The sequence below is a fragment of the Vulpes lagopus genome, chromosome 11 (genome assembly GCF_018345385.1).
Source record: "Vulpes lagopus strain Blue_001 chromosome 11, ASM1834538v1, whole genome shotgun sequence".
Taxonomy (NCBI): Eukaryota; Metazoa; Chordata; class Mammalia; order Carnivora; family Canidae; genus Vulpes; species Vulpes lagopus.
In genome coordinates, this window is record NC_054834.1 from 74,544,875 (window position 1) to 74,564,681 (window position 19,807).

Below are 19,807 nucleotides of genomic sequence, written 5' to 3' on the forward strand. Positions count from 1 at the left end.
TTTGAACAAGTTCACAGCCAGCAAGAGGAACAACCGGGTACTTACTTCCCGGGTCTATACTCTTAATCATAGTGCCTTTCAACAACAGGGGACGAAACAGGCTCGGAAAGTTAGAGATGCTCACGCCCGAGAAGGAGCTCTAAATTCCCTTCAAACCCCAGGATTATAATCACATCCAGCAGATGGCCCCCCAGAGCATAGCAACGTGCGAGATTTGTGTAAGCGGTCAAAACTACCATGCCCACAATGCTGTGCGAACATTAAGGGCCTCCTCCTCCTCCTCCAGTTTAGCTGTCCGAGGTACTGCCTATGTGCTCTGCAGGAGGAATGTATGTATCTGAACTATTCAGGCCTTCCCTTATCTTCAGATCGTGAGGTGAAAGTTTTTTTTTTTATTCTTCATATTACTCTTTTTGTCGTACTAGTTGGAGAATAGAAGGGCCGAAACAACGCTGCTTTTTGCTGGCGTCATCTGACCAAACCTAATGTGAGGACCCTTGACCTCTGACTCAGGATGGCGGCGCCCGCGGCCGTCGCTTTTGCTGTAATCCTGAACTAAACTGAGGCCGGCAACCCTGCGTTATGTCGAAGCTGAACCGAGCCACTCGGGCCCTCAGGAAGCCCGAGGCCGGCGGCGTGATCCGGACCATCGTGCGGGCAGGCCAGGCCATGACCGGGCCTCCGCTAGGTCCCATCCTGGGTCAGGTGGTCCCGCGGCTGGAACCCGGAGCGGGAGGCGTGGTGGGGTTGGACCTAGTACTGGGACCCGGAGCGGGTGGAGGTGCGGGCTCGGGAGCCACGTAGGCCTCAGGTCAAAGCGCGGCTTTGCTGCCCATACGCTTTTTGTCTTTGCGTTCATTCCGTGGCCTGTTCAAGGCTCAGCTTCCTCCGTCCTTGGTCAACGGGCCCTTGGGAAGATAGAGGGACGATGCATACAGATCATCTGGCGCGTAAAGTGTTAGTTGAATCTGGGTAATAAGAGGAGGATGAGACCTTTAAGAGATGAAGACGAAGGAGGAAACGGATAGAATCTCCCGTATGGTAGGAAGCCGCCCCGTTGTCCCCCACACTAATGTCTGTGCTTCCCACCCAGAGAGGTGTTTCCATCAACCAGTTCTGCAAGGAGTTCAACGAGAAGACAAAGGACATCAAAGAAGGCATTCCTTTGCCCACCAAGATTTTTGTGAAGGTGCACAGTCGGGACTTTGATCCTGTTTGGCTTTTAAGTTTTTATTTTCATTCCAGTTAGCCGGTATACAGTGTTCTATTAGCTTTGAGCGTAGGATATAGTGATTCAACGGTTCCATGCAACAAGCGGTGCTCATTGCGACAAGTGCACTCCTTAATCCCCGTCACCTAATGATCCTATTTGTTTTTCTTCCCCTTGGTTACTGGGGTTGCTACTCTGCTTTTAATTTTGGGTGAGGCTCTTCCTATCACCGAGTCCCACTTTCCCCATTTACACAGTGGAGACTAGACCATATCTTTTCTGAGCCTTCCCTGCCATATTGCATTTCCTCCCTTTGCCTGTCCATCTCACTCGGGCTTCTACAGCAGAGCTGAGCCTGGACTAGAGGTGACAAAGCTGTTAGCTGCAGATTTATTTTCCCCGTGTTTTCATGATTTGTTAAATGGACGCCACTGGAAGATGAGTCAAGGGAAGGGGGAACAGAAGTTAAAAGTTCTCTGGGCTGGGGCAGCAGGGCCTAGAGGAGATAAGAGATATTCTCCTGTATTTTCTTCCCCATGAAGCCTGATAGGACATTTGAAATCAAGATCGGACAACCCACTGTTTCCTACTTCCTGAAAGCAGCTGCTGGGATTGAGAAGGGGGCCCGGCAAACAGGTAAGGGTCAGGTTGGGTACCCGGAATTTTGGGGGCTCTGGAAGGAAGCCGAGATACCTCAAGGTCTACTTGTTTCTTCCTCCCAGGGAAGGAGGTGGCTGGCCTGGTGACCTTGAAGCATGTGTATGAGATCGCCCAAGTTAAATCTCAGGATGAGGCCTTCGCCCTGCAGGATGTGCCCCTGTCTTCTGTGGTTCGCTCCATCATTGGCTCTGCACGTTCCCTGGGCATTCGTGTGGTGAAGGAGTGAGTGTCTTGGGAAGGTGCAATGTGAGGGGAGGGCTTGGAAAGTTCTTGACTCTGGAGCAAAGCCAAGAGGGCCCATTACAGTGGGAGGACCAGCTTCTGAGTCAAGGACCTTAGATTCTTGGGAGTGGGCAGCCTTATTCATCCATTTGGAATATGAATATTAAGTACCTGTTATGTGTCAGACATTTTTCTGGACGTTAGATACAGCGAGGAAGAAATCACTGGGTGGCTCAGTGGTTTAGCATCTGCCTTTGGCCCAGGGCATGATCCTGGAGTCCTGGTATCAAGTCCCACATCAGCCTCCCTGCATGGAACCTGCTTCTCTCTCTGCCTGTGTCTCTGCCCCTCTCTCTCTCTCTCTCTGTGTGTGTGTGTGTGTGTGTCTTTCATGAATAAATAAATAAAATCTTAAAAAAAAAAAAAAGATACAGCAAGGAACAGTGAGATAGCCATGCTTGGCCCCACTCCTAGGGAGTTCACAGTTGAAAGCTGGAGGCAGATGTGTAAGTGGAGCATTAGGCTGCTAGATGGTCATTGTTGACAAAAGGAACTGCAGGTTCTTGAGAAAAGAGTAGAGCTCCTAATTTTGCCTGGTGTGTCAATGAGGACTTCACAGAGGAGGTGACATCTGCACAGAGACTTGGAAAAGGAGGTCAAGGACTGGGGCAAGCATTCCAAGAAGTGGGAAGATCCCTGTGAAGGACAGGAGGTGAAAAAGTGAAGCAAAGAAATGCAGTGTGCTCTGGCGTATGGTGCTAGAAGCAGAGTGGGGAATAGGAAGAGAGGTGAGACAAATGGACCAGTTGGGAAGGCTGAAGGCTGTTTCCATCTATCTGAAGTTCATATTTGATCCTGAGGCCAACAGGAAGCCCCCTCCTAGGGTTTGGGATGACCTCAGGAATTATTTCTCTGAAGTGAGATATTGGATGGGAGGGCATAAATCATCTGAGGGCTCAGACAACAGCAAGGGCAGGGCTTGGCCCTTTATGGGCCTCTTGCTGCTGATGTTACATCTCATGCTGAGGCTAACATTTGTTTCCTAAGAGAAGTGGGGTTAAACATGGTACAGGGATAGACCTGACTTTCTCAAATCTTCACTTTGACTAGAAGTACAGAAGTGAGTCGATCTGACCCTTGCTTGGGCACATGTGTATAGCCTGACGACTTCTTTGTACAAAGTGTTTGGGGGCACAGAGGAAGGGGCAGTTAATCTGGATTGGGGTATAGCCGGGCCTCAAAAGGACTGGTGGGGCTTTAAGGAGGGAATCATAGGTAGAGACAGAGGTGGGGTAGCAAAGGTATGGAGGCTGGGGAGTCCAAGGAGGGAGAAAGGGCTCTGAGACAGTGGTATGGGCACTTGTGAGCTTCCCAGCAGTGACTGGCCACTCACTATCTCCTTTTCTCACCTGCAGCCTCAGTTCAGAAGAGCTAGCAGCTTTCCAGAAGGAGCGAGCCGCATTCCTGGCTGCCCAGAAAGAGGCAGATTTGGCAGCCCAGGCAGAAGCTGCCAAGAAGTGACCCTGTCCCCCACACTCCAGGGTTTTGAAGGGAGTAGCTGGAATGGAGGCCAGTTGGAAAAGCTGTACCAAAAGGGTGGGAGGGAGGTGACACCAAGCTGATTGTTATATCCCTGACTTTAAATTATATATTTTTACATGTATGACAGTATCAAGAGATCAAACTTAAATAAACATTCTTTGTCATCCGCTCTTGACTTCTGTCTTGGGACCTGAGGGAAAAGGACCAGTGCTGATGGCAGCCAATGTGAACAGACATCAGCTGCCCTAAGGAAGTTGGTCTTCATGCTGCTTCTCATACTGTGTAATCCAATGCTCAGCCAAGCAGAGCACCTTGCCCAAATTTTGAATTGGTGGCAGAGGTAGGAGTTGGAGCTGTTTAAACTTGTTGGAGCCTTCTGATGCAAAACCCTGTGTTGTCCTCCTCCTCAGAGGTAAGAGAACGGGTGGAAGCCATGGATGCCCAGGCTTAGATGTACAGAAGCAGCAGAGGTGGGACGCCTGGGTGGCTCAGTGGTTGAGTGTCTGCCTTTGGCTCAGGGTGTGATCCTGCAGACTCAGGATCGAGTCCCACATCAGGCTTCCTGCAGGGAGCCTGCTTCTCCCTCTGCCTGTGTCTCTGCTTCTCTCTCTGTGTCTCTCATGAATGAATAAATAAAATCTTTAAAAAAAAAAAAAAAAAGCAGCAGAGGTTGCTTGTGTCTCTATCAGAAATATCTCTTATCTTTTTGGGACTTATCACCTCAACAGAAACAGACTGCTGTAGGGACGAGGTCACAGCCCCAAGCAGAGTTACTGCCCAAAGCATCTCAGATCCCAGGGGTACTTCAGCCGCTGCTACTAAGCTGACCCTTATTCTGGGTCAGGTGTTGGCTGAACATGAACTATGATGGAGTTCGTGGCCACAGACCCACAGAAGAAGCAAAGCTTCAGTAGGTACCTGCCCAAGTTGGGGGAGGTCTTTGGGAAGTCCCTGGCCTTTGTTTTCCTCATTATCCAGAACATCAAGGCTTCCTGTCTTCTCAGAGAGGACGAGATGGGGCAGGAATGGGATTCACATTTACTGAGCATCTGTTAGGTTCTAGGCACTTCACTTTATACTGAGATTTGGAAAGCATAGAAAAACAGGATGCCTGGGTGGCTCAGTGGTTGAGTGTCTGTCTTTGGCTCGGGGCGTGATCCCGGAGCTCCAGGATCGAGCCCCGGGATCGAGTCCCACATCGGGTTCCCTGCTTGGAGCCTGCTTCTCCCGCTGCCTGTGTCTCTGCCTCTCTCTCTGTGTGTGTCTCTCGTGAATAAATAAATAAAATCTTAAAAAAAAAAAAAAAAAAAGGAAAGCATAGAAAAACATAACTAAAAACCTCCCTGTATGGGGCCTGCTTCTCCCTCTGCCTGTGTCTCTCATGAATAAATAAATAAAATCTTAAAAAAAAAAGAACTAAAAACCTCCTGTAATCCCACCAACCAGATGAAACTTGTGCCAATATTTGGTGTACATTTTTTCTACTGTGTTTCTTTGTATGTGTATTTATATATAATATCTTTTTTTCCCCTTAAGAGTGCACACAAGCAGGGGATTGGGGGAAAGGGGGAGAGAGAAATTTAAACAGGCTCCATGTCCAATGCAGAGCCTGTTGCAGGGCTCAATCTCACAACTCTGATAATATGAGCTGAGTCAAAATCAAGAGTTGGACAATTAACCTACTGAGCCACCCAGGCACCCCTATATATATAAGACTTCTTAAAACAATTTGGGGTCATTCTCTGAATACCATTTTGTTCTACTTTTCCTTCCTTCCTTCCTTCCTTCCTTCCTTCCTTCCTTCCTTCCTTCCTTCCTTCCTTCCTTCCTTTCTTCCTCCCTCCCTCCCTCCCTCCTTCCCTCCCTTCCAACATGAGCTCAAACTCACAACCCTAAGATCAAGAATTGCATGCTCTACTGGCTGACTTTTGCTTTTAACTTGGCAATAATTTAGAACATTTCTGTTATTAATTATCTTAAATGATTTCTAATGACTTCCAGAATACTGTCTTATTGGTGGGCCATAATTTATTTAACCAAGTCCTTAACTGTTGGGTATATTATCATTTACACTAAAAATATGTATAAATGCAGCCTGTAGTGAATATCATTTGGAAAAGTTTTGAGTTTTTTATGTATCAGGCACTGATTTTTTGGTGCTCTTAGGACTAGGACACAAGAATAAATTGACAGTTCCTCCCTTCAGAGATGGCCACTTAGTTACACTAAAAAAATTAGTTACAATTACCACTGTGACAAGAGAAGTATGACAGGCTAGGAGAGTGTACAGGGGGACTAGCCAAGCCCAGGGATTTGGTGAGGGGTTCCCAGGGGAAGTGATTTGAAATTGAAGGGGTTGAAAGCAAGACCAGAAGGGTGACTGAGACAGCTGGGAGTGAGGGTAGTATGGGATCTCAAGCAGAGCTGTGTTAGTTATCCATCACTGATCACCGTATAACAATATTATCACACATCAGTAGCTTGAGACATTGTCTCAATTTCTGTAGGTCAGGAGACTGGACGTGGCTTACCTGGGTTCTCTGCTTCACGATCTCAACAAAGCTGCGATGGAAGTTTTGGTTGGGGCTGTGGTCTCATCTGAGACTCAACTGGAGAGGGCTTCATCTTCAAACTCATGTGGTTGTTGGCAGCATTTAGTTTTCTCTGGGCGGCAGGACTGAGGGCCTCGATTGTCAGCCAGAGAGCACTTTCAGTTCCTTGCTATGTGGGTCTTCCCACCATGGCCACTTGCTTCCTAAAAGCCAGCGAGAGAGTGTCTCCTCACAAGAGGAGCATTAGTCTTCTGTAATATAGTCATGGCCACATCATCACATACATCCTGTCACCTTTGTCATATTCTGTTGGTTAGAAGCAAGTCACAGATCCTACCTATACTCAAGAAGGAATTACACAAATGTGTGAACATCAGAAGTGGGGACCCTGGGCCACCTTAAGATCTGTCTGCCACAAAAGCTCACAGCTTGTGCACAGTGGGGCTGTGGTCACTGATGCTGTCGATATTTCTTCTCTACCTCTCATCTTGAGCATTGCACTAAGCTGCCTTTTGAAATTAAATGAGGCTATCTGACTGGCTTTGGCCAGTGAAATGTGAGCAGAAGTGATGTGTGCAGAGTTATTTACTAGACAGCATGAGACTCTACAGTGCTTTCTTCCCACTGCTGCAGCAAGCAGAAACCCATGTTGATGTGGAGATACATGCTGAGCCACCTGGGGGGAGCTGCCCTGGAGGTTTGCCTGTAGCATAGCTGTCTTTGTGTGAGCAAGAAATGGACCTTATTAGTTTAAGTCTGATATCTTGAGGGTTTGTTACAGCAGCAAAATTTAGCCCATCCTGATGGTTTGGAGACAAGCCTGTTGAGTTGGAAAAATGGAATGAAGCCTAGTGTGGTACATCTCTGGTTATTTCCTATAGGGTAAATTCTCTCTCTCTCTCTCTCTCTCTCTCTCTCTCTCTCAATTCTTAGAAGTGGAATGACTGAGTTGCTCTTCATTTTTAATTTCCTCAGAAACCATATGGTATAGCATTATCTCCATTTTGTAGATGAAGAATATGAAGCATTGTTGCCAAGTGCTTCCCCAGGATCACACCTGGCCTCTTACTTCACTTGAGGAAATAAGAAACATCAGATGGCAAACTCCCAGGGCTTTGACCCAATCTACAAACCTACCATCCTTCACTTCTTCCTGTCTGTGAGGATGGACTTTCCTTTTTCCATCAGAGACAAATCCTTCACTTCTGCTGAGAGCCTTCTCTTTTGCTTCTTATATCACCACTCTCTGTCACCAATGTCTCCCAGATGCATAAGGTGTTATGGTTTAGGCTGCACAGGAGCTCTATGCTCCTTAGCTCTGTGGTCTTGGGCAAGTTACTTAACTACTCTGTGCCTGAGACTCATCTCTAAGACAGGGAAAATTGTGCTTACCTGAAAAGGTTGTTGTAAAGATTAAATGAATTAATGCATATACAGTATTCAGAACAATGACTAGCAAGCATATTGCAAGTCCTCAATAAATGATAGCTGTCATTATTCCCAGACTGCTTTCTTGAGCAAACATGCATACTCCAGTGTTACTTAAAACAACAACAACAAACAACAACTTCTCTGGTCTCACATCTCCCTTTAGCTACTGGCCCATTTGTCTGTTTTCTTTCACTGAAAAATCTAAAAAAATTGTCTAGCTGTACTGTCTGTACTTTGTCTTCCATTTACTCTTTAAGCCTTTTTAAAAGATTTTATTTATTTATTCATGATAAATAGAGACATAGATATAGAGACATGAGAGAGAGAGAGAGAGAGAGAGAGAGAGAGAGAGAGAGAGACAGGCAGAGTGAGAAACAGGCTCCATACCAGGAGCCCAACACGGGACTTGATCCTGGGATTCCAGGACCACGCCCTGGGCCAAAGGCAGGCGCTGAACCGATGGGCCACCCAGGGATCCTCTAAGCCTTTTTTTCTTTTTTTTTTTTTTTAATTTTATTTACTTATTCATGAAAGGCACATAGAGAGAGGCAGAGACATAGGCAGAGGGAGAAGCAGGCTCCCTGGAGGGAGCCTGATGCTGAACTCAATCTCAGGACCCCAAGATCATGACCTGAGCCAAAGGCAGACGCCTAACCACTGAGCCACCCAGGTGTCCCCTCTTTAAGTCTTGTAACGCTGGGCACCTGGGTGGCTCAGTTGGTTAAGCGGCTGACTCTTGATTTTGGCTCAGGTTGTGATCTATGAATTGAGCCCTGCGCTTAGTGGGGAGTTTGCTTCAGGATTCTCTCTCTCCCTCTGCCCCTCTCCCTGCTTGTGCATGCTCACTATCTCTCTCTTTCTCTTAAATAAATAAATCTTAAAAGAAAAAGTCTTGTAATGCTTTCTATCTTAAAGCCTCTCGTGTCTTATCAACACCAATCTCTCTTTTAGTTAGCATTTGTATGACTATTCTTTGTTCCATCATCTCAGCCTTTTTCTTTTTTTAATTAATTAATTAATTAATTAATGATAGTCATAGAGAGAGAGAGAGAGTCAGAGACACAGGCAGAGGGAGAAGCAGGCTCCGTGCACCGGGAGCCTGACGTGGGATTCGATCCCGGGTCTCCAGGATCGCGCCCTGGGCCAAAGGCAGGCGCCAAACCACTGCGCCACCCAGGGATCCCAAGATTTTATTTTTAAATAATCTCTACACCCAGTGTGGGGCTTGAGCTCACAACCCTGACATCAAGAGTCACAACTCCACCAACTGAGCCAGCCAGGTGCCCCTTGGCCTAACACCTTTAAGATCCATCCAAGTTGTGTGTGTCAGTAGCTAAGTCCTTTTTATTGCTGAGTAGTATCCCAAGGTGTGGGTGTACCACAGTCTGTTGATGACTGTTGAAAAGCATTTTGTTGTTTCCACTTTTTTGCTATCACAAAGCTGTTATGGTCATCCCTGAAAGACATAATTTTCATTCTTCTGGAAAAATGCTCAAGTGTACAATTGCTGAGTTGTATAGTAACTGTATGTTTAGTTTTTTTAAGAAACTGCAAAATTTCTTTCCAGAGTAACTGTATCATATTACATTCCAAGCAGCAATGTATGAGTGATCCCGTTCCTGCACATTCTTACCAGCACCTGATGTTGCCATCATGGTTCTTATATAATTGTTCTAATAGATGGTTAGTGACACCTCATCGTGGTCTTAATTTATGTTTTCCTAATGGTTAGTATTGTTGAATATCTTCATGGGCTCATTTACTATACATACATGTACATACATACATACTATACATACTATACATACATGTTCTTTGGTGAGATATGTCTTCATGTCTTTTGTCTGTTTTCTAATGGATCGTTTGGTTTTTTTACTCTGTGTCTTGAGAGTTTTAGATAGCAGTCTTTTGTTGGATATGTAGTTGACAAATATTATCTCCCACTGGGTAGCTTGTTGTTTTATCCTCTAAACAAGATCTTTCACAAAGCAAACTTTTTCAATTTCAATGAAGTCAATTTGTCCTTTTTTTTTTTTTTTTTCTTTTATGGATCATGCTTTTAGTGTCACAACTCAGAACCCTTCACTCCAGCCCCTGGTACCTCAGATTCTCTTTTGTGTTTTCCTCTACAAGTTTTATATTTTATATATTGTTGTTTTGTTTGGCTTTTTTCACACCATAAAAACTTTATTTACTATGGCCATGTAGCCTCTTTTTATTTATTTATTTTTTAAAAGATTTATTTAGGGCAGCCCAGGTGGCTCAACAGTTTAGCTCCACCTTCAGCCCAGGGCCTGATCCTGGAGACTCGGGATCGAGTCTCACGTCAGACTTCCTGCATGGAGCCTGCTTCTCCCTCTCCCTGTGTCTCTGCCTCCCTCCCCCCGCCCTCTCTCTCCCTCTCTCTCTCTGTGTCTCATGAATAAATAAAACCTTTTTTAAAAGATTTATTTATTTATTCAGGAGAGACACAGACTGAGAGAGAGAGGCAGAGACATGACCTGAGCTGAAGGCAGGTGCCCAACCGCTGGGCCACCCAGGCATCCCATATTTACTATGGCCATGTAGCCTCTTAAACCATATCCAGAGAATAATTATGTTTTACTGTGTAAAACATAATTATAATCTGTGACCCACTTTGAGTTAATTTTTTAAAAGACTTTTTAAAGACTTTATTTATTTGAGAGAGAGAGTGAGAAAGAAAGCACAAGCATGGGGAGGGGCCGAGCGAGAGAGAGAAGCAGACTCCCTGCCCAGCAGGGAGCCCAATCCCAGGACCCTGGGATCATGACCTGAGCTGAAGGCAGAAGCTTAACCAACTGAGCCACCTAGGTGCCCCTGAATTAATTTTTGTATAAGATGTGAAGCTTGGCTTAAAGTTTTTCCCTCCCTCACCTGCCCCAGCCTCAAGGATACTTAATTTGTACCATTTGTTGAAAAAACTATTCTCCCTTCATTGAATTGCTTTTGCAGTTTGAAAGGCCTATTTTTCTTTGGCTCTGAAAGATCAGGGGAATTCTAGTCTGCCCCTCAGAGGGTTTGGGCTTAGCATTCCTCCTCATGCAGGATTGAAATCTGGCCATTGTCTTGATGGGGTGACCAATTACGAGTTTGGGCAGGCTCTTCGCTTCATAAGGGTCTTTCTTCTTTAGCACCATAAGACTAGGGGGGATTCTTTTTGTCTTTTAGCTTTCATTTCAGTGTCTCAGTCTTCCCACACACTAACCCGGAATTTAGCAACTATTCCATGGGGGAAAACAGGCCATGCATTTGGGGGGCTCATCCAATTTCCAATCAATTACACCAGCCCCTGATGGCCACCCAAAACTCACCACCAATGGATTCCCTCTGCCTGGGCTAAACTAATCAGCCTGCATCCAGAATTGAAAATTTTCTCCAGGGAAGATGATGGACTCATCAGCTCACACATTAAAGGCTCTTTCTTCTCTGGAATTTTAGTTCATCTATTTGTTTCTACATTCTCCACACAGCTGCCAGAGGGATGGCTTAAACATGTAATCATATCATGTACACTCTCTTCAGACTACTTGCTTACTTTTTTTACTTTTTACAACTAGAACATAGGCTCTGTGAGCCCAGGGACCCTGTCTGTCTTGTGCACTGCTACATTCCTAGCACCCAGAGCAGCTCCAGGCACATGAGGGTCTTGTAAATATTTACCACATGGAAAAATGAAGCTGCTTGAGTCAGCACTTGAACTCAGACTTTGACCCCAAAACTTGAGCCCTTTCTCCTACATTCTGTTCCCAGGGCAGAGTTGGTATTGGTGGGAAGCAAACTGGTTGAGGGTAGAGCTGGCTTCTGCAGTGACTCTGGGAGTACCATCCAGCAAGTCCTTTCCTCTCTCCTGGCCTTAGTTTATCCATTTGTTCTTGGCTATGATGCTCTGAGCCTCAGGAACCTTGCCAGTGAGAGGAACAGAAACATAACCTTCTCTGTCCAGCAGGTGGAGCAGCTGGCTTCCCTAATTTTTTTCCCTCGGCGCCGGCCACTGTCTATCTCCCCAGAGTTTCTCCTCCTGAGTGATCCCTGGTGCCTCCTTATCAAAATGCAGTCTACTCTCATCCATCACCACCACCAAAACCCACCAGTGAGATGCTTCTTTTTTTCTCATATATTTTAATTTTTTTAAATTTAATTTATTTGGTCTTACTTTCTAAGTTTTTTTTTTTTCCTTTTTGATGGCCACCAGGGAGGTTTTTGATGGGACTTCCGCATGTGTCTCGAGGTTATATTCACTTAAGATTTGAAGCTGAGAGTTACAACTCTTTGTCTTCCGGAGAACTCAGGAAACGAATTTTTGTGGTAGAAAATTGGTGACTTTCTACTCAAATCCTTGGGCTGATCTTCAGGGATAGTCCTCTCAATCAAATATTTCTGGGGTGCCTGCTATACACTCAGCCTGTGCATGGTGCCAGCAGAGGAGTGGGGCTAAGACAGAATCCTCCAGGGCCTTACGGTTCAGCTCTTCTATCCAAGTTGAAGGACAGATGTATAGGAAGGCAGAGGATTGATGCAAAATGGAAAAGGGGTGACAGTTCCCTAGAATTCTCCTTTCCTGTGGGACCCTCTCAAGGGCATGGCCCTGGAGCTGGAGGATTTGGAATGAGAGGAAGTTTAGGAGATTCTCAGTGTCATGATCTCAGCTCCTGGAGTCCAGTCCAGTCCAATATTTCACTGGAGGGAGGTTGGAGTTTCCTTCCTCTCCTTGAGAAAGAAATTTCTTTGAGATTTGGTGGTCACCAGTGCCTTCTAACTCACTTTAATAACTTAAGTCTGGGGATGCCTGGGAGGCTCAGTAATTGAGTGTCTGCCTTTGGCTCAGGGTGTGATCCCCGGGTCCTGGGATCAAGTCCCACATCGGGCTCCCTGTGAGGAGCCTACTTTTCCCTCTGCTTATGTCTCTGTCTCTCCTTTCTCTGTATGTCTCATGAATAAATAATAAAATCTTTTTAAAAAAATAACTTAAGTCTGGTCTGTGCTCTTCAGTTTATAAAGACCCAATTGAAGTCTAGCATCATCTTTGAGAGATTAACATCTTTGTCCCATTTTAACCTGTGAAGAAACTGAGGCTTGGGTCTCAATTAGCAAATAATTATTGGAGGTAGGATTTGAATCCACGTCTTTCTGCTTCTTAACTTTCATCCTCCCACCTCCACCCACTAAACCCTGTGGCCATTGGGCCCTCAAGCTTGGAAGAAAACAGCATTTTTGAAAACTTTGTCTCTTAACTCAGTTAGGTATATTCTGCTCAGAAATTGGGGGTCTGCTCTAGCTTGTAGACCTGGAAGAGAAGATGACCCTGCCTCAGCCCAAGCCTGACCTTCTTAGGTAATCTGGAATGGGACAATTTGAGATAGTTATTCACCAGCTTTGGGGATGGAAGGGACAGCCCAGAACTCGGATGCCAATGATGTAGGTAGGTTGCCCACCTATGCCTCTCACCAACCTTGGGGCAAATCACTTTTTACCTGAGATCCTTCTTAGTTCCTTCATCAGTGAAATGGTGCTAATATTGCCTGTCTAGAGGCTCTGTTATAGTGAACAAGGGACGTTTGTCTGCTGATAACCCCATGCAGAGATAACGCAGATGGTTATCATTTCCAATGAGAAGATGCAGGGCTCCAAAGGGAAATTCCTTTCCTGAAGAACCAGGCTGAAGACAGATTCATGTTCTAAAACTTCAAACCCACATCCAGGAAAATGCCAAGTCGAATTCCTTGCCCATCCCCAGGCCCTTCTGCCCTCTCCTGCATTGTGAGTACTGCAAGCCTGGAGCAGGAAGGAGATTCCAATACCCTCAAATATTTTTATGCCAGAGCATCTTGAAGGCAAGAGGCAGCATCTGTTTTGGCTCCAGACTCTCCGGCTTCTAGCACAGAGTGGGCCCACCATGCACATTTGTGTTGAGTGCAGGAATGAATGAGTATGTGAGTGAATGAAGAAACTCCAGGGCTCCAGACTTTGTCTCCTGACTTGCAGGCTCCCATCTGGGCCTCCCAACCTTCTCAGATCCCCCCCATTCTTCTCTTTTCACAGCAGTGCACAACACCAGTGGTACCAAAAAGGCAAACTGGACTTTATTATAAAGTTGGCTACAAAGTCACCGCAGCACCACGAAGTGGCCACCTGGGCAGGCCCAGGCAGTCTGGCAGCCGGGTGAGTCCCGCACCAGGTACACGCACTCGTGCAAGCACACGTGTGACAGCGGCAGGTCTGCCTTCCTCCATCGGAAAGGAACGTAGCGTCTCTTCGCGCCCCCCACCCCAGGCGCGGGGCGCAAAAGTCACAAGAAGGGCCGCCAGGGCGGCAGAGTCCATCGGAATTGAAATCCCGTTACTGGTGTGTAGAGAATTCTACGTGGGTGTCAAGAGCCCCTTAGGGCACAGGCTGGCCCAGGTGGGCGCTGCCTTTCCCCCACCAAGGCCCAGGGGTGGCTTGGCCCCCAGGAGTGGAGAACTGGCCCAGGCCCATGGGGGTAGCGCGGGGGGTGGGGAAGTGAGACTCCCCCATTCTCCGCTTGAAATCCCATTCAAGGAAACTCACTACGAGTGAATACAGATTGAAATGGAAACTGGGATTGCTTGAAGTCTCTAAATTTTAAAAAGAAGCTCCCCTCCCTTGCCCTCCCACCTCCCCCCCGCCAAATCCTGCAGGGCTTGGGGAATCAGATATATCCCCCTTTGGCCCCCAGAATCCCCCCAACAGTCCCGGGGGGGTGGAGAGCGGCTCCACGTCTTGATGACAATATGCCATACTTGACGACGTTAAGTCACAGACTTATTCAAAACGTTGGTTCCCCTCCACTTCCATCTGCAGAGAGAGAGAGAGAGAGAGAGAGAGAGAGAGAGAAGACAGTCAGTAAGGAAAGATAGGTTGAGGACATGGCACACTGTTGCCACATAGTATGGGCTTCAAATATGTTGGTCCAATGACTGAGTGACCAGCAAGATTAGGGAGCAATTTGGGTAGATGGAGTGAAATTATGACTATAGTTTTGGATAAGATAAAGCCATGAGCAAGAAGCCTCCAATAGGCCAGGGGCTGAGTTTCACTTTCTTTCTTTCCCAAACTCCTAAAAAACTCTTGCTCTGTTTTTTCTTTAGGGTGCAAGAATACTGAGATAGAACTCTAATGCCTCTTCCAACAATTTGCTGTGTGACTTTAGGTAAGTTTCTTTAACTCTGGGACTTTGATTTTCTTAATTTATGAAATGGGTGGTGATGGCTGATCTAGGTCCCTCACAGGGTTAAGAAGCAGAAACCATCATCCAAGGATTCTCTCGTACTTTATGCCACATCCCTGAGCCTGCCTTCTAGGCCTGCTTGTCCAGAACATCTATGCTAAGTTGCTTTTTTTTTTTTTTTTTTTTTTTACTAGTTCTTATCCTAACTGCTACCCTGGGCAGCAGGTGTTGTTAACTCATTAATAAAATTAAGGTACAGAAAGGGGAATTTACTCATCTAATCCCACCAGCATCTTGTTGTCAGGACAGGGACTTAAGTTCCTGAACATTTTGGCTGGACTCACCTTCATGGAAGCTGTCTTGAACTTGGCTCTGGAGTTGATGCAACTCATCAGTAAACCCATCATAGGGGAATGCTGAGACACCTGTCTCAAAGGCGGTTTCATATGTGGCCAGGTCCTCCAGGAAGCTGTGGTCTTCTGGGGACAGGTTGTTGCAAGGCGATGAGGCCCCTCCTGGGACCGCTGCCTCAGGATCCCCTGAACTCCATTCCCCATTGGGGTCTGGAGTAGAGAGATCCATGAAGATGTCTTCCACGGGCGTCTCTTCCAGGAATATGTTATCAGGATCAGCCAGGAAATCCAGCTCCTGGCATTTCCAGGGTTTAAGGTCCAGGCTGAGTACAGGGGGACCAGCCCCTGGCAGGGACAGGTTGGAGTCCAGGGGCTCCAGACCTCCAAGTGGCTCCAGCCCGCCCATACCAGCCTCAGCTGAGAAGGGCCTGTCCATGCCCTGTGCCAACTGGCTGATCTGCTGGATGAGGCGGTCTATTTCATTCTGTTCCTTCTCAGAGTAGTGGAAGAAACTCTGCTTGACTGGAGAGGCCTCAGGTGTAAGCAGGCCTTCGGGCACCAGAGGGACATCCACAGAGAGGGGGCCCCGCAGCTGGGCTAGGGCCAGGAGCGTGCAGTCCCCATTACCAGGGCTGCTAGGACTTGGGGGCAACTTCTCATAGAGAAAACTGCATCCCTCCTGGGTGAAGTAAGTCTTGGTGGGATTGGGGCTCAGTTGCTCTGGGAAAGTTTGGCTGGGGCTGTTGAGGTGTGCTTGGAATGCTGTGCTGGGAGGAGTCAGTTGCTCATGGGCAGGGCTGCCCAGACCCTCTGAGAAGGTGGCAGTGCTTGGAAGCAGCTGTTCTGGGAAGGTAGAAGTGCAGGGAGTCAATTGATCTTCATAGCTTCTGGCTGAGGTTTCGGTCAGCTGGCCTTGAAGTGGGCTAGTCAGTGGATCTGGGAAGGTCGCACTGCTGGGCGTCAGTTGATCAGAAAAGGTTGCGGTGCTTGGAGTCAGCTGTTCTTGGAGAGAGCTGGATGGAGTGGACAAGTGGGTCTGGAAGGGCTCATGGAGGCTAAAGAGGAAGGCACAGCCTCCTGGCTGGTGGGGTGTGTAGGGTGGGGTACACACAAGATCCTTGCTCAGCTCTGCTTGAAGAGAAGGCTCAGAGCCAGATGGGAATGCCAGGTAACTAAATCCAAGCTCCTTTTGAGACTGGGGTAGCTCTTCTGATGTTGAGGCAGCACCCAGCTCTGGAGCACTAGGGAAATTGGCGCTTCTGGTAGTCCCCAGGGCTGGGGTGAAGAGTGGGTTGGGGCTGGAGCACTGCTCTTGGGAGAGGATGTTCTCAGGGAATGAGGGCAGCATGTTTGGGGTGCCCAGGACATAGGCTGCCTGGGTGTTCTCAGAGTTCAGCTGCTGGCGGAGGCTCCAGGCTTCCGTGTCACTGGAGAGAAGAGAAGAGGCAGATGGTCAGGGTCTGAGGTCTTTCCCAGAGAAGTTCCCCAATTTTTATCTCTTCTATGTCCGCCTCAGCTGCCCTCCAAGCCTGTGTTGCATCTCACCTGATTGGGTAGTTATTAGCAGTAATGCCCTCTGGACCTTCTGAGTATAACAGGCAATAAATCCATGCCCAGCCTCCAGGCTTGGCCTGCAGTCTCACGACCATCTCTGCCTGAATATCTCCACTCTCAGCCACTGAAGGGAAAGAAGAGATGCAGAGTTAGGATATCCATCAGGTAACCACTTAAACTCCCTCCTTGCTGACCTGTCCACTGAATAGGGGTATCAATGACATCTCTATTTCTGACTATCCTAACCTGCACCACTCAGCTCACCACTTAGAGTCCCCCAGTTCTGATTCTATTCTCACTCTGACTCCTCACCCTAATGTTAACCCTATAGTATCCAAAACTGTTGGTGTCTGGTATCTCCCCAGCATAAGTCTTGACCACAGCCCTTCTTGGTTGGGTCTCCCATGACCTTTCCCAGCTCCCTGTCTTGTCCCCAGCCTCTCTGGACACTCACACAGGCGGTAGTGTTGAGCAGAAGCGTGGGCCAGGTCCTCAGGGTGCAGGAGTCCATACCATGATTTACAGAGCAGTTCACTGCGCTCAAAGCCCAGGTAGATTAGGACACTGGGAAGGTGGAAAGGGTGAGGTCAGCTTTCTGTTTTTCTTGCTTTATACCCAGGAATCTCACTCCCTCCCAGGTCCTCTGCCCCCTTAAATCCCATTATCCCTGCCCCTGACTCCAGAATCTAGGGTCCCCTTATCTCTGGCTTGCCTCTCTCCTGGAGTCTGAATGCTCTGGGCTTACCTCTCAGAGATGTCCAGTAGGGCCAGGTCCTTAGCATGACGGCTCTGGAACATGGCCAGGAAGAGCGAGGCCGGGCCAGGGCCAGGGCCAGGGCGAGGTCTTGGCTCCAATGGGGCACAGAAAGCTGTGAAAACAGGGTTTCCTGCCCAGTAGGCCCCAGGTGGATGAGCATGGAATCGGCCTCGAATAAGCACCAGTTTGTTGCCTGCACTCTGGCGCCTGAGGGACTTGGAGGTGTTGAAGCGACAGCGGAAGAGGCGATCTAAGTAAATGAAGAGAAAAACTGATAAGAGAGTGGATAGTTGAGAGAGAGCAGGTGGGGAGGAGCAGAGAAGCAGGAAGGAGATTTGATTGAGGGAGGGAGAAGGAGTTCTTACCAGTGTCCAGGGCAGAGGGCAGGGTGAGTTGCTGGCGCACAGTTAGGTGGTCAGCTGGGTCAATGATGTCGTAGATACTGTCACCCTGGGCAACCAGGTCCACCTGGAGAAAGATGAAGAGATGAGATGACATTTAGTGAAGGCAGCAATCCCTGGTACATAGTATCTGTCAGGGTTCCACCCCCCTCCTCAGTAATTTTCAGATTCTCAAAAGTGGAAAGCTCATTGTATCCCCTATGTGCCCCAGCCCAAACTGAGAGGAACCTCACCACTCACCATGGAATGGCCCAGATGTTCGCTCACACTCTCAGACAGATATAGCAGCTTGCCCTCAGCTGTGAACACAAGTAGAAATCCAGGTAGTGCTGCCACTATGTCTTCAAGCTCTTGAGATGAGAGAAGCCCTGTGGGGCCCGCCAGAGGAGTGCCTGCAGAGTAAGAAGACATGGTGTGTCAGGAGTAAAACTGGGATGCAAAGCATAAATGGACTGAGTTTCAGAAAATCCAGAAGAATTTCTCATGAACCTACCTCTGCACACACCTGTTGACCCACTGCCCACAGCTCTTGCCCAGGGAACCTGTTGCTGGATCACCCTAGCCAGAGAGCCCTTTGAATTCTAAGTCAGGGCCCCGAATTTCAGACCCACGGACAGCGGTTAAAAGCCGGCGGGGCGCTCAGCACCGCGGGCAGCGCCTAGCAATCAGGTGGTGCTGTCAGCACCGTGGACAGCGCTCCAAAGTCAGCAGAGGAGCCCCCTCTCAGTATAGAGAATAGTGGATGCATTTGCCCGGTTTTGGGGGACTCCATCCTTGCAACTTCCCGGGCTTCCCTCCCCGGTCTTCTGGAGAGCCTCTGCGCTTGTGGGAACTAGGGCCATTCTGTCCTGGCTCTCCTCCTCCCATAAGTCTGGGACCGGGGACACTATCCAGGCTCTTACCCTCATCCAGAACTAAGGTGAGATCTGAATAGAGTCCATGAGGAAAAGTAGGAAGTCCTGAGAGTTCCCCAAGTCTCCCTTCTCTGCCCGGCTTGTCGCCACACTGCCCTAGACATGCAGCAGTCCCCGTGGGTTCCCTCAGCTCCACTGCCTCTGGTTTCCAGCGGCCCCAGTTTGCTCACCTCCAGCGAAGAAGACGCCCTTGCGAGTGTAGATGCAAGCAAGACTCATAATGTGCAGGTAGGACAGCCGGACCTTGTCTGCTTCGGCCAGAGGCAGCAGCTCCTTGAGGTTCCGGATCTCAGCGTTGATCTGGTCGCGGCGCGCCTTGGAGGCGCCCTTGGTGGAGCGGTACATGACTAGCGGCTGCAGAGCTCCAGCCCCGGTGCTCCGAACACCTGCGTTCCCGTCCCGACGCACCGGTGGCTTCCTTCTTGCTTCCCCGTCTCTCGCTCAGGCTCTCTCTCTCTCCTCTCTCCTCTCCTGGGCTCCGCTCGGCTGCGCTGCCCCCGTCGCCTGCCTCGTTCCGCCTTATATAGCTCCTGCTAGGCGTGGGGGGCTCGCTTTAGAGAAAGGGGGGGCGGGAAAGCAGGAGGCTGGGCTAAGCAAGCTGCAGCGGGAGCCACTGGCTGGGGAGGGGGGAGCGCTCCTCCTCCCTCCCTAGCTCCCGACGTCATCCCATGACGTAGAATGAGAGCGGGAGGGGGGACGGGAGGAGGGGGAGAACGGAGGCTGCGGAGGGGGCCGCGCCTGGCTGCAGCTGAGCCAAAAAACAGGCGCTGCGTTAGGGAAGCCTGAAAGGGGGGTGCAGGGACCCAGGGGTCCAAATGCGCTCAGCTGGGGGAAGGGACAGGGCAAGGGTTAAGGCGGTCTGAAGCCCCTGGGAGGAGAGTCTGTGGAGAGGAGGGAGGGTCTGTTTCCAACATCGATTTTTCTAAAGAGATAAGGAAATGGGGGAGGAGCTGGGTAGTCTACAAATCCCTCCTTGCTATTTGCCAGATAAAGGTCACGTTCAT

The 19,807-nt window shown here is 48.5% G+C and overlaps 2 protein-coding genes across 3 annotated transcripts; one reads left to right on the forward strand and one right to left on the reverse strand.

Moving 5' to 3' along the window:
* The first annotated feature begins 481 nt into the window (after window positions 1-481).
* On the forward strand, window positions 482-3,801 carry MRPL11 (mitochondrial ribosomal protein L11). Its single transcript, XM_041773336.1, has 5 exons — window positions 482-705; window positions 1,094-1,189; window positions 1,753-1,846; window positions 1,933-2,092; window positions 3,508-3,801. Exons 1-5 carry the CDS (start codon window positions 583-585, stop codon window positions 3,611-3,613), a joined length of 579 nt encoding a protein of 192 aa, XP_041629270.1. The 5' UTR covers window positions 482-582; the 3' UTR covers window positions 3,614-3,801.
* Window positions 3,802-14,323: 10,522 nt separating this feature from the next.
* NPAS4 (neuronal PAS domain protein 4) lies at window positions 14,324-19,210 on the reverse strand. Of its 2 annotated transcripts, XM_041773559.1 has the most exons (8): window positions 18,974-19,210; window positions 18,130-18,281; window positions 17,854-17,956; window positions 17,477-17,738; window positions 17,186-17,295; window positions 16,723-16,855; window positions 15,169-16,604; window positions 14,324-14,451 (listed from the first exon to the last, which is right to left on the reverse strand). In XM_041773559.1, the coding sequence occupies exons 1-8, from the start codon at window positions 19,146-19,148 to the stop codon at window positions 14,423-14,425; spliced, it is 2,400 nt and encodes a 799-aa protein (XP_041629493.1). In that variant the 5' UTR covers window positions 19,149-19,210; the 3' UTR covers window positions 14,324-14,422. The 2 variants fall into 2 exon arrangements, with proteins under 2 accessions (XP_041629493.1, XP_041629494.1); XM_041773560.1 differs by lacking the exons at window positions 17,186-17,295; window positions 17,854-17,956; window positions 18,130-18,281; window positions 18,974-19,210 and having other exon boundaries at window positions 17,477-17,648.
* Between the last annotated feature and the right edge of the window lie 597 nt (window positions 19,211-19,807).